Here is a 13046-nt window from a genome sequence, read left to right as displayed (position 1 = left end):
CATGCTGAGGAACATCGCCTGGCCTTACTGGGTACTTCCTTCCCCCGGAGAGTTGCATTAAACATAAAGGGTCTGCATGGATGAGTGACTCAACAAATTACTGGGGGCCACTGAATGGGGGAGAATGATTTCTCTTATATGCCCCCTCTTGCAGACTGCAGTCTACCTGCTCACCATTGTGTCATTAAATATGGGTCTGGGCTTTTAAATAAACATGATTTCAGCCCTTCAAATCGAAGTGTTTATTGCATGTACTTAGGGGTTTCTATGCTCATGCATGAGTGACTGTATCTATCAACCCAAGTCTCCTCGACTGTAAAATTCTGGCTAATATACATGAAACTGTTACAGCTGTTGGTGTAACCTTTTCCAAGCGTTTCCTAAGGAGCCTAGTGATATTTGCACTTAATAAAATTATACCCACCGGGAGGAGACTGCTGTGACATTTGACATTTGCCAAGTCCAGGCCACTATGATCCTCCATGAGCTATTAACCCGCACACTTCACAGGACATTTTTCCCTGCACTTAAAAGGCATTGAGTATATGGGGTCAGAGAGGGCTCGACTAACAAATTACACTCACCGATACTCTAATTTATGTCATAAAATCTGCCCATTGATTCAGGACAAGTGGACCATTACCAGCATCTACAGCTGGCTAAATATGTCAGCTGCATTTAATATTGCTATAATGTCAGCAATACACAACGGTACTAACTGAGGGCAAGCACATACATAGACTGAGTTTTTCTTGCTATAAATATAATGGTAATAAGTTACAGCTTATCTCCCTATGGATGCTGTGTGTTTACTTGAGAGCAGGTGGCAGATATTACTGAGAAACTGTCATTGTTAAGAAGGTCACTAGGTACTGTATGTGCTAATATACATAGCAATAAACAAGACAGTTAAGATAGAAGAAGCTCCGATGATTTGCTGGACCTTGTTTACCCCTTCTTATACATTTAGGAGTCTGTCACAGTGTCTGAAGAGGATCAGGAGTTAAAGTTCAGTTCGCTGATAGAAGAAGAGGTGCTGGGTGGAGCAACAGCAGGAGAAACCTGTTCAATGGAGGAGCTTGCAGATACCAACACCAACCTCGCACTGCCTGTCAACAGAATGTACAGTGCAGCAAGGGAGGAGAAAAGCAGCTCAGAAAGTACAGAGTCCAGTAAGAAGAATATATTTACTCAAACTCCATTAGAGCGTTTGTGACTACAGAGACAGAAGTTAACTTTCAGAGTGAGCCACATTAGTTTAAAAGAAGATATTTCAGTATGCTAAAAGCATCCTTATAATCATTATAATAATCATAAAGTCTTTGGTATGGCTGAAAAATAAACGCAGAGACAGTGCTGAAAAGATCGGGATAAGCTATAAATGCAATTAAAAAGGTTTTATTTGATTTGGCATTTATTTAGCATTTTTTGGAAGAAGTCTTTAGTGAACAGTCAGCCATGAAACAATACGTTTTCAGAGGAATAAAACACGATTCGATTAAAGTAAATAAATAAATAAATCAGCCGAAAATATTCAAAAATAGAAACTTTGCTGCACCTCACCACCCCATTGTTGGTTGCTTGCCTATAACAGCACATTCAGGTGCATATAATTCCTTAATGTAAATATAAAGAGTGTAGTGTAGTGTATGTATAGGTACAGATATATACACCACACCTATAATTCTTTCTGATAGATGATTTCAGTGTAAGACCATGCATTATATTAAAACGTTTTGTGGTGTGTTGTGCTAGTAATTAAAAAATAAACACAACAAGTCTAAACACTGTGTGTGTGTGTGTGTGTGTGTGTGTGTGTGTGTGTGTGTGTGTGTGTGTGATTTCCTCTAACAGAGCACTGTAACAGAAGGAACAGTGTAAGCTCTAGATCGCTGCTTGTCCCAGAGTGGTACAGTAAGAGCCTGTCTCTGCGCTCCACTGACTCCTACCCACCAGGGCTACATCACATCCTTCTCTTTCCTCATGGTCAGCAACACACACACACACACACACACACACACACACACACACACACACACACACACACGCTACATAATTTAAATAGAGCTATAATCATGTATAATGAAACATGTATTTTACAAGTTAAGGCACTGGTGAATAATCTTCTGTTTTCATACTTTTTCTCTTTACACATAAATGAGTTAAAACTTAAAAAACCTGAATGTCCTTCAAACATGCAAAGAGACAGTCACCTGAATGGTGTCTTGAATAAAGATTTAATCTCTGCACGTTTTTTTGGATTTGTTATTACAGACACCAGCTCCCTCAGAAGTCACAAAAGCAGCACTGAGCTTTGTGGTGAGACTCGCTTCTGGCACGGCAAAGACTACTGCAACTTCATCCTCAAAGACTGGGTCAAACTCAACAAGCCATTTGATGGTACAGGAGATATCCTCAGAAACCCCAAATATATATTTACATTTACATTTACATTTGCAACATTTAGCACACGCCCTTATCCAGAGCGACGTACAAAAGTGCTTTGAGTCTCTAGCAATGAATAAATCTACACTGGTCAGTGGTACGCCAGATTACAAACTTAATATAAATATAATAGCACAGTATTATATATATATATATATATATATATATATATATATATATATATATATATATATATATATATATATATATATATATATATGATGCTGAAGGTGCTCTCCATTGTAAAGCATTTATTTCCAGTGATGTAAAGTAGTAAAAGCTATGACTCTTATTACAGTGCTTAGTATACTGTAGCACGGCTGTATGTAGTCATATGAATGTAATCCATTCAGTCTTAAAAAAAAAAGCCAAGCAGAAGGAATGTTAAAAGTGAGACACACGTATTGTTCCAGGGTCATTCTACATCCAAGAGGGTTCACAATTATCTGAATTCCTCTCTAGCTATTACCAAGAAGAAATTAAGTTATTATTATTATTAGCAATCTTGGTAACAAAAAAAATAAATACACTGGAACATCCTTTAGATTGTCAGCAACAGTTTTGTTATGTTAATCAGTGTCACACAGAGGAATATATACAGTTAGTATACATATTACATCAACTTCCTTTTAAACAAGCTTCTGGTTTACCGGGTTTCTTGTCCAGATTTTATTGACAGGTATAAGACACCGAGGATGCCCTGGCATGATGTTGGAGTTGTGGTTCATGGGAAGGCTGCTAGGGACATTGCAAGACATTTCATCCAGAGATGGAACTTTACAAAGGTGAGAAGTGTACTGAAAACAGAGGGAAAAAATAATAATGATAATAATAATAATAATAATAATAATAATAATAATAATAGCAATAATAATTATGATATTATTTCTATTATTATTATTATTATTATTATTATTATTATTATTGTTATTATTATTATTATTAATATCTTCATCTATATAAATAGTTTGATGCTGACTGCATTTTTGTTTTGGTACAGAGGAAATCACAACCCATCTTCACAACTTATGTTATCATACGCACTATTATTATTATTATTATTTTTTTCATTTTAGCCTCGACAATTCAATATTTACATATTATATTGGAGAATTCTGCAATTAAACTTACAAAATAAATACAATAAATAAGTAAGTTCACACACTATCAAACAAGTACTGGGAATATGCTTGTAATAAAATCTATATTGCATGGTCAGCTGATGATCAAATGGAGTCCATGGCTCCAGAAAGTTTGAGATATCTTGTTTCAAACAATACATTTTCTATTGATTATGAATTATTGTATGATTTGTGTATTACAGTGCATGTAGTGCAAAGTGAAATCTGACCACTAGAAACGTAAAAAAAAAAAGAAAAGAAAAAAAGAAAAAGAAATAAAGATCAAAATCATGCATGAACCACAGCCACCCCCAACCTCTTGTAGTCGTGTTTTTTTTTTTTTTTTTTTTGAAGTGATCTTTATTAGCTTGAGCTTAGCACCCCCTGCAGTTGTGCATTGTGTCTTGTTCTGAATGCCGTCAGCATTCAATGGTGAGCCCACTCTCCCGGCTCCCTTTTAAAGCAATTAGAGGCCTTTTTACTCTGATTGTTCAGTAATTGAATTGGTTTGAGGCCTGTATGATTTCCTTTGCAATATGCCAGTCATATTTCAGGCTTGGCTACAGATCAGACACTCTCCTGGTGAATAATTAAAGTGGAAGGAGCCAGGTGTGTGCACAGCGCAGGAGGCCAAACAAAAGGCGGCTGAATGCTTCTGATGAGGTGTTTAGGGGAAATGAGAATTCTCTGCTCAAAGACAGTGCACTCTCATTTATTTCCTTTGGTGCCAGTTGACTGGTGCTGATTAGAGATCGACACTCAGCTATTTTCTGTATTCATCACGCCACAAAGAAAGAATGTCAAAGTGAGAACAATTCAATGTGTAATGAGAGTATGCGACAGTATGACATGCTATATTAGCACTTTTTCGTGCATGGGCTTTTTGTTGATTTTTTTTTTCTTTTCTTTTATTACTTTGGTACACGTGGTCTTAGGGCATGGTTTTCCATTACGATTTATAAACACGTTTATTATTTGCACACTCGACATTCCAAACCCGAGAACCTGAATAGCTGTAAAAGCCAAGAACATCACCGTTTCTAACCAAACCAGAAATGTGTTGTGCTTTCGCATTTCTGTCGGAGATGTATAACTGAAACTGATCGATCCTGATAGGCATAACACAATACAATAGACAATCAAATAAACACAGATAATGGTACCAAAACCATCACACTCCTCTCTCCCTCCTGAGTATTAGCTTTTCACACGTAAGTACCTTTCATAAAACACAGACAATGCCAAGTCAAGCTCACACACACACACACACTCACACAGAGGCTATTTTTGGGGCTGTGATGATTGGACGGTGTGATTCTCTGTCAAGGTCAGAGCAGTTTGGGCTGCCGCTCGGACGGCTGCCAACATCCTGCAAGTCCGGTTAAGATCAGTCCTCCCTTCAGGATTCAATAGGTTTTAATCAACACATTTTGCCAGTTGTTAATTGCCTGCGATGCCTGCTGATAAAATAAATTCAATACTTTTATTGTATTAGTAACCATCTGTTTAAAAACACCAGGTCCAGATTATTGTTTAGCCTGCGGTCAATGTTGACATGCAGTACAGCTTGCTAATTTGCACGACCGAGCACTTCCTCGAAGAGGGGTGAAAGCGTTTAAGTGTGAAATGTATGGAGAGGGAGAAAAAAACACATTACAGCGACCCAACATGACCAGATAATTAAATTGTTAAAACAAATAGGTTTTTGGTGTAAAGTTAAAATCTAAATCGACTGCTTTTTTTTTGACAAATACTTTGAATATGTGAACATTTTCCTCCATGTACCTTTGTGAAAAGCCCAGAGAACTTAAAATGCATAATAATTACAGCTCCTTTGTGTATTAAACACAATAAGGAGAACAATAAAAGAACATAACATTGAAACAAATGGCAGTTAAGCTTTAGATGAGCCGTGGTGGCGATGAAAACAGTCTGAGTGTCGTCTGGTAAGGACAATAGTGATTAGAAATGCAGTTTGAAAATGTCTTTAGCCTCATGGCCTTGCATTTATTGTAATCAAGCCCACTGTTAGGGACAAAGAGGGGGCACGAGAACTTTCATTCAACCCGAAGGGAGTTCTCAGCCTCATGAGGTGCTCAGCCAGTGGGCCGGGGTCCATGGTCAGCGGTGGACTATGCGGACGTGCTGGAGTAATTAGCGCTCTTTAAAGGTGTGATTGGGGATTCGACAAGTGACATTCTGTCTGATTTTAATCAGCTCTCCTTTATTTTCTAGCTGGTGAAGAAGCGGTCGGGGGCGACATGTTATCCCTGCCTCGTGCCCAAGTCTCTCTGCGAACCCAGCAAGCCACCCGAGCTGTGGAGTAAACACACGCAGACCAATGTACAGGTGAAGAGTGGCAGCATAAACAAAGAACTTTTATATTTGATCATGATCAAATCTAAAAATGTTGTTGAATGTGCAATAGAAATCTGCAATAAACAATTGCTTTTATATTTAATTCAAATTGTTTGGTTGAAATATCAGGTGTTGAGATCAGTGTGCCAGTGGTCCATCGGGACGAAGGTACATGAGGAGTCTATTCATCTGGCCTACATCTCAGCCATACAGAACAGCAAACACTTCATCTACATAGAGGTAGAATTCACTTTGAAAACTTAAAAATGACATTTAACTTCACAACGTCAAACACAAATCGTGTCATTTATGTGCCCTTATCCAGAACGACTTTATCTCATTTATACACCTGAGCAGCTATAGGGTTAAGGGCGTAGCTCAGGGGTCCAGGAATGGCAGCTTGATGTGGGTCGGATTTGAACTCATGTCCAGTGCCTTAACCACTAAACAACCTCCTTTCACTCTCTGTGCCTCAGAATCAGTTCTTCATAAGCTGTTCTGATAAGACCATCCACAACAGCATCGGGGACGCACTGACTGAAAGAATTCTTCGAGCATACAGGTGTGGACATACATTATGTTCCTGTCTCTATCTCTGTGTCACTCACACACAACACACACCAGCATGGTATGAGACACTGTTCAGACAGGTCAAGACGCTGATCATGTCTCTGTCCTGTAGGGAGAAGAAAAAGTTCCGGATGTACGTAGTGATGCCTCTGTTGCCCGGCTTTGAAGGTGACATCTCCTCTGGAGGGGGACAAGCCATCAAGGCAATCATGCACTTTAATTACAGGTAATCACTGACACATGCTTCATCTATAATCACCAAATTGCTTCAATTAAACGCTTCGAGGCAGACCGGACAATTATACACGGGTAATGACGAAACAACAGGTCTCATGCTATACAGAAGCCATTACAGGGCAAAGATGAAGGGAGGGAAGAGGGGTGAACTTGGGTCAGATTATAGAGCTATGTAATGTCTGTGTACTTTCAGGACCATGTGCAGAGGAGAGCACTCCATTATTGACAGACTCAAACGTGTGAGTAAGTAGAGCTCCTTTAGTTGTTTGCACCTCTCATTCTAGATTCATGACAGCTACCTTAGTCAGTGATCAACTTGAAAAACGATTTATTCGATGTCAATCAATTAATACTGAAGCTCTATTGTTAACTATACAATTCAGATTTAACAGTGTACATACTGAATTACAGAAACCGGTTACCAATTGCATTTAATAGCACTAGTGGATAATGAATATAAGAATGAGCTTTATTTCCAACTATCATGGGTTGCATGCACAAGGAAATTGTCATGGTGTGCTCATTCTATAAAAATATTAAAACTATAAAAGAAATAGTAAAAATAAGATAATACAGAAATAAATAAAGATATGAATGGTAAAAAAGACAGGGCATGTACAAGTGTAAATGATAATATTTTTTTTCTCAAATAAGTCCAAGGTGCAGGGTTGCAATATGATTGTCCTTGTTGATTGCTTTAATGTAACGCATATGACATGACATACATGATACAGCAGGTAAAATATTATTCCAGTAAAAGTAAAAGTGCTCTCTTAAAACTTTCACTTGAGTAAAAGTACAAGAATATTTGCCTTCAAATGCACTTAATTATCCAATTTATTATGGCTATAATGTTCCTATTATCATTTTTGTCACAAGACTCTTTCCTTAATCAACTCAGTTTATGTAAAATGACTCTGTTACTCTCAGCACAACAATCTCTTAATAAAATGATATTAATAAGTCAAACACTGATTGATATCTATAAAAATTATTATGAGCCCAAAACCTGCTTTTTTTTACTTCAAAAATCGAGCAAATGAGGCCACGGGTGTTGTGGCAAGTTCGAGTCAGGAGTTTCTTCCATCATTTATTATTCTCAAAATGTTCTGCTTGCTGCTGAACTGACGATGAACTGTATGTTGGTGATAAATAGATACCAAGCGTCAATCAAAACACATTCAAAACAGTGCACATGCTCTACTCTGATTGGTGAATTGCTGTGTGTTTGACCAGTTAAGTTTTTATCCACTCATAAATAAAAATGACTGATTTTGCAAAATGTAGTTGAGTAAAAAGATTTTTTACTTGAAAGGTAGTGAAGTTAAAGTAAAAGTCTCTTCAAATGGAAATATTTCAGTAAAGTACAGATACGTGAAAAAGCTATTTAAGCTTAATAACAAATACAATTTATTTCCTTAATGTCCACCACTGAGTGTTTTTTTTACTTCATGTTCTGTGGCCTTGACAATCACCAGAACTACACCCAATGTAAAATTGTCTATGTGTTAGAAACTGCCATCAGCTCAAAACCTAATATGAAGAATAGATTTTATAAGAATGGTCATCTTTCATGACACATTTACAGTTAGGTGAGTTAGTTAGTATAATACAGTTAGTATTTATGCCCTTATACAGAGTGACTTAAAATGTGCTTTAAAGTCTAAATGAATAAATAAATGGTTCATATGAACACAGCTTAAAATGTCAGTCAATCCAAAAAGTTAAATAGTCAGAAAGGGAGGTTTTTGTGCTGCTGGAAAAGTTACAAAAACCGCCAGAGACTCTGTTCAGACATCATGTAAAAGTTCGTTCCACCACCTACATCCCTAAAGAGTCTTACAGAATGTCTTCCTGAATGACTCATGTAGGGTCTGTGTGGAGGAGCGGTAAAGTAAAGCTTTTCTAATTGGTTTGCTGAGAAACGTAATATAAACACAAAACAGAACTCACAGAACATTCATTTTGCAGTATATATATATATATCAGCTACTGTACTCTCTAATTGGCCTCTAATAGTAAGGAAAAAATCACTACTGACCCTTCACACCCTGTACACAACCTCTTTCAACTCCTCCCTTCTGGTAGGTGCTACAGAATGTTGTTCACCAAAACTGCCTGATATATATATATATATCAGAATCAAGGATTTGGAATTTATATATATATATATATATATATATATATATATATATATATATATATATATATCAAATCAAATCAAATCAAATCAAATTTTATTTGTCACATACACATACATACAGGGTACGACATGCAGTGAAATGCTTTTTAACGATGGTCCGGCATATATATACACACACACACACACACACACACACACACACACACACACGCATTAGGGATGTAACGGTACACGTATTCATGCAGGATTTTTCCGTACAGAGTTTTCCTTTTTACGTGAAGCACAACAGTTGAAATCTGAATTTCCTCAGGAAAGTATTAAGTGGCAGGCCGCAATTTTGTTTAGTCTTTGCCTCGCACTTTGCCATTTTTTTAAATCATTATTTTAAAACTTGAAATCATACACAATGGGTATAGAAAAAGAAACTAGAGTTAGTGCAGTGTCACTGTGGCTACTTACTCTGTACCAGAAATTAGATTTGTTCTGTGCGTGCATGAAAAAGCTAAAGAATCAATAGCATTAGCATTAACCGCTTACCAGGAAAAGGCTGAAAATTCCTGACAATTCCACATATCGAGGAAGTGCTGAATGAAGGATTGAAGGAATGAAGACATTTGTTAAAGTATGCTGAAATAAGTGAAACAGTTAAGAAGATCATATCTTTAGAAACTTAAATATTAAATGTAAAACAAACACACACACACACACACACACACACACACACACACACACACACTTACAGTACATACACTTCTTTATTACCCAAATGGGGTCTAACAAATGTAACTATTTAAAGAGATTTTTTTTCAGATTATTTATTTTAGTTAATAAATAAAATTTGAGGCAATTTAATTGATTACTTAATGTAATTAATATAGTAATTAGAATTATAAAATATTATTTTCTATATTATTTAACCGAACAGGCATTTTATTTAAAGTAAAAAAAAATGTAAACTGTTAAAATGTTGATCACAAATATTAATAACATAACACTGAACCTTGATTTTCTTAGTAGCATTACACCCTTTATATATATATATATATATATATATATATATATATATATATATATATATATATATATATATATATTATACAATATCATTACAGTCATTATAGATCTCAGATCTCATCCTGAATGGCAACATGAAACTGTTATTGCAGTTGGCCAAAACTTTTTTGCCTTTAATCTGTCACCTATCTGTGTGTATACGTGTGTTTTATCCCATAGTCAGGAACTCACCCCGGGAGCTGTATGTACTGTGTATACTGCTGTATATACTACACTGTGCAGATGAAATTGCCAGGCAAATATTACATAATCTCCACTTAGGTGTCATTAGAAGAGAACAGATTTAAAGCAATTTAGAAGAAAGTAACAACAAAAAAGTGACTTTTTAAAAAGAAAACAGGAAAAAATGAGAGAAACTGCAGCTAGTTCTGAGAAAAAAATTACAAGACACTTTCCTGGAAAAAACTACACAGCAGTGGGCCTAAAAAGCAGCCTCTATAAAGTCACAGCATGGTTACAGTAGAAATAAAATAGGATGCATTGATAGCACATAATCTGCCGGTATTGTAAATATTTTCCCAAAATATAGGCGAGGTAAATTAAATGTTTTCGTGTAGAAATGACAGAAATTCTTCACAGTATGGGACAATCTGCTGCAGTTTAAAAGCAAGAGCTGCTTACACCAAATATTGATTTCTTTCTTCTTTTTTTATGTTTACTACTGCTTCTTATACTGTGCTTCTCACTTATATGCTTGTAAATATTAAGTTAAAAAACACTTTCACCTTGCTGAATTACTTTACGTACTATAAACTTTTGCTCATATACATAAAATGCATTTACTACAGCATCCATATTAATCAGTTTAAAGAAATCATTCATAGTGGATTGGACTTAGTGAAAATGTTTAATATTTACTGTATATATTGTATATGCTGTATATATTGTATATGCTGTATATAGTGTGTGTGTGTGTGTGTGTGTGTGTGTGTGTGTGTGTGTGTGTGTGCACGCACAGTGGCAGACTGTTGGATCAACTACGTCTCTTTCTGTGGTTTACGCACTCATGCGGATCTGGATGGCCGTCTGGTTACTGAGCTCATCTATGTGCACAGCAAGCTCATGATCGTGGATGACCGCACTGTCATCATCGGTGAATCACACTGCTCTTAAAATGCACATGCACATCAACACACAGGTTCACATACACTGATCAGGTATAACATTATGACCACTTGCCTAATAAATTTAAATTCAAATATATTTTGTTCAAATAATTCAAATTATATTGTGTTGGTCCCATTGTGCTGCTAAAAGAGTCCTGACCTATTGAGCATTGACAGCATTAACTTCTTTAGCAGTTTGAGCTACAGGAGCTCGTCTGGTGAATCGGACCACACAAACCAGCCTTCGCTCCCTAAGTGCATCAGCGAGCCTTGGCCGCCCATGACCCTGTCGCCGGTTCAACATTATTCTTTCCTTGGACCGCTTTTGATAGATACTGACCACTGCAGACAGGGAACATCCCACAAGAGCTGCAGTTTTGGAGATACTCTGACCCAGTCGTCTAGCCATCACAATTTGGCCGTTTTCAAACTCACTCAAATCCTTGTGCTTGGTCATTTTTCCTGCTTCTAACACATCAACTTTGAGGACAAAATGTTCACCTGCTGCCTAATAATATCACTCCCACTAACAGGTGCCATGATCAGTGTTTTACTGCAGAGCTTGGCTATTAAGCACCGACCAGAATTTTTCAGGAAGGCCACTAGATGGCAGCAGAGTCAAAGAGATCATTTATGCACGTTCTGAATCTTTAGCCAGTTACTAGGCTGATTCTTTGTCCTCATTAAAATACAGAAAAATAATTTCTTGTGAATTTTTTGTGCAGGTTCAGCTAATATCAATGACAGGAGCATGCTGGGGAAGAGAGACAGTGAGATGGCTGTAGTGGTGGAGGACACTGAGATCCAGGACTCACTTATGGATGGAGAAAACTACCAGGCTGGCAAGTTTGCCCTGTCTCTACGCATGGAGTGCTTCAGGTGGGCTAATCTCACTCCATAACTGCATTTAAACATTATTTAAAATGAGAAAACTATGACTGTTGGTTTGGATGAGAATAGATAATGAGATTCTGCTTAATGCTGATGTTATATGAGCTTGTGTGTATTTGTTAGGGTTGTGCTTGGGCTGCTGGGAGACTACAGCATGGACATCAGTGATCCTATAAGTGACAGGTTCTATAAGGAAGTCTGGATGGCCACTGCAGCCAAAAACGCAAGTGTTTATGACAAGGTAAATAACAGTGTCTATAATAATTAGTTCGTTGTTAGAACAGGCCCACTTTTAATAAGGTCAAATCAGTTTATCAATCAAGACTCAAATTCTTGTACTTAAAATGCTGCTTTGCAATGCCACCTGTTTGACCCAGTGCTCAAATCAGGATAGTTAATGCTACATTTAGAATTGTTTTAATATTTTAATAATCTTGGCGACATCATCTTTTTGCAGTATGTCCCTGACCCACACATATTCTTTAATATTCAAACTTTGAGTCGTCTCACACAGGTTCAGGATTTGTTGCCCTCCAATATCCAATCCACAATCCTCAATCTAGATATGGATCGGGGTATTGGATCAGTGCCATCACTATCTGTAAACATTCCTCTGTCTCCTCCAAATGTTTCCTTGTGCAGCAAGTAAACATATCTTGGCCCCTACTCTCACCATTCAAATGATCTATTAATTTGTTATGTTTAAATCTATATACACCACGACTGGCAAAAAAAAGGTTGCGGTTCACTTATTATATGTTTCCGGCAAGAATTCTTTAAAGTCAAACTAATACGGTGTGTAGCTTCTCATTTCTTGAACAAACATGCAGTGGTGGACGAAATACTGTACACAAACCATGCAGGAGATACAGTAGTTAAATTATTACTCCAGTAAAAATAAAAATGCTCCCTAAAAACTTTCACTTGAGTAAAAGTACAGACGTATTTGCATTCAAATTTACTTAAGTATCCAAAGTACTATGATTTTTTCTGGCTATAATGTTCCTATTATAATCTTTGTCACAAGACTCTTTGCTTAATCAACTCAGTTTATGTACAATGACTCTGTTACTCTGAGCACAACAATCTATTAATAAAATG

The 13046-nt window shown here is 36.8% G+C and overlaps 1 protein-coding gene across 3 annotated transcripts in view; it reads left to right on the top strand.

Moving 5' to 3' along the window:
- Positions 1–13046, top strand: part of si:ch211-168k14.2 (phospholipase D1) — a 31416-nt gene that overhangs the window by 16482 nt on the left and 1888 nt on the right. For 2 of the 3 annotated variants that reach the window (XM_046844545.1, XM_046844547.1), the window contains 12 exons: positions 971–1172; positions 1855–1986; positions 2275–2400; positions 3112–3230; positions 5802–5915; positions 6054–6164; positions 6401–6486; positions 6607–6720; positions 6925–6974; positions 10907–11041; positions 11780–11933; positions 12069–12186. In XM_046844545.1, the coding sequence (XP_046700501.1) occupies positions 971–1172; positions 1855–1986; positions 2275–2400; positions 3112–3230; positions 5802–5915; positions 6054–6164; positions 6401–6486; positions 6607–6720; positions 6925–6974; positions 10907–11041; positions 11780–11933; positions 12069–12186 (1461 nt within the window). Of the gene's footprint in view, positions 1–970; positions 1173–1854; positions 1987–2274; positions 2401–3111; positions 3231–5801; positions 5916–6053; positions 6165–6400; positions 6487–6606; positions 6721–6924; positions 6975–10906; positions 11042–11779; positions 11934–12068; positions 12187–13046 lie in introns of those variants that run through there. The other variant, XM_046844546.1, reaches the window with a different exon arrangement.

Source organism: Silurus meridionalis, chromosome 3, assembly GCF_014805685.1.
Source record: "Silurus meridionalis isolate SWU-2019-XX chromosome 3, ASM1480568v1, whole genome shotgun sequence".
NCBI lineage: Eukaryota > Metazoa > Chordata > Actinopteri > Siluriformes > Siluridae > Silurus > Silurus meridionalis.
This window is presented reverse-complemented; position numbering and strand designations above follow the sequence as displayed.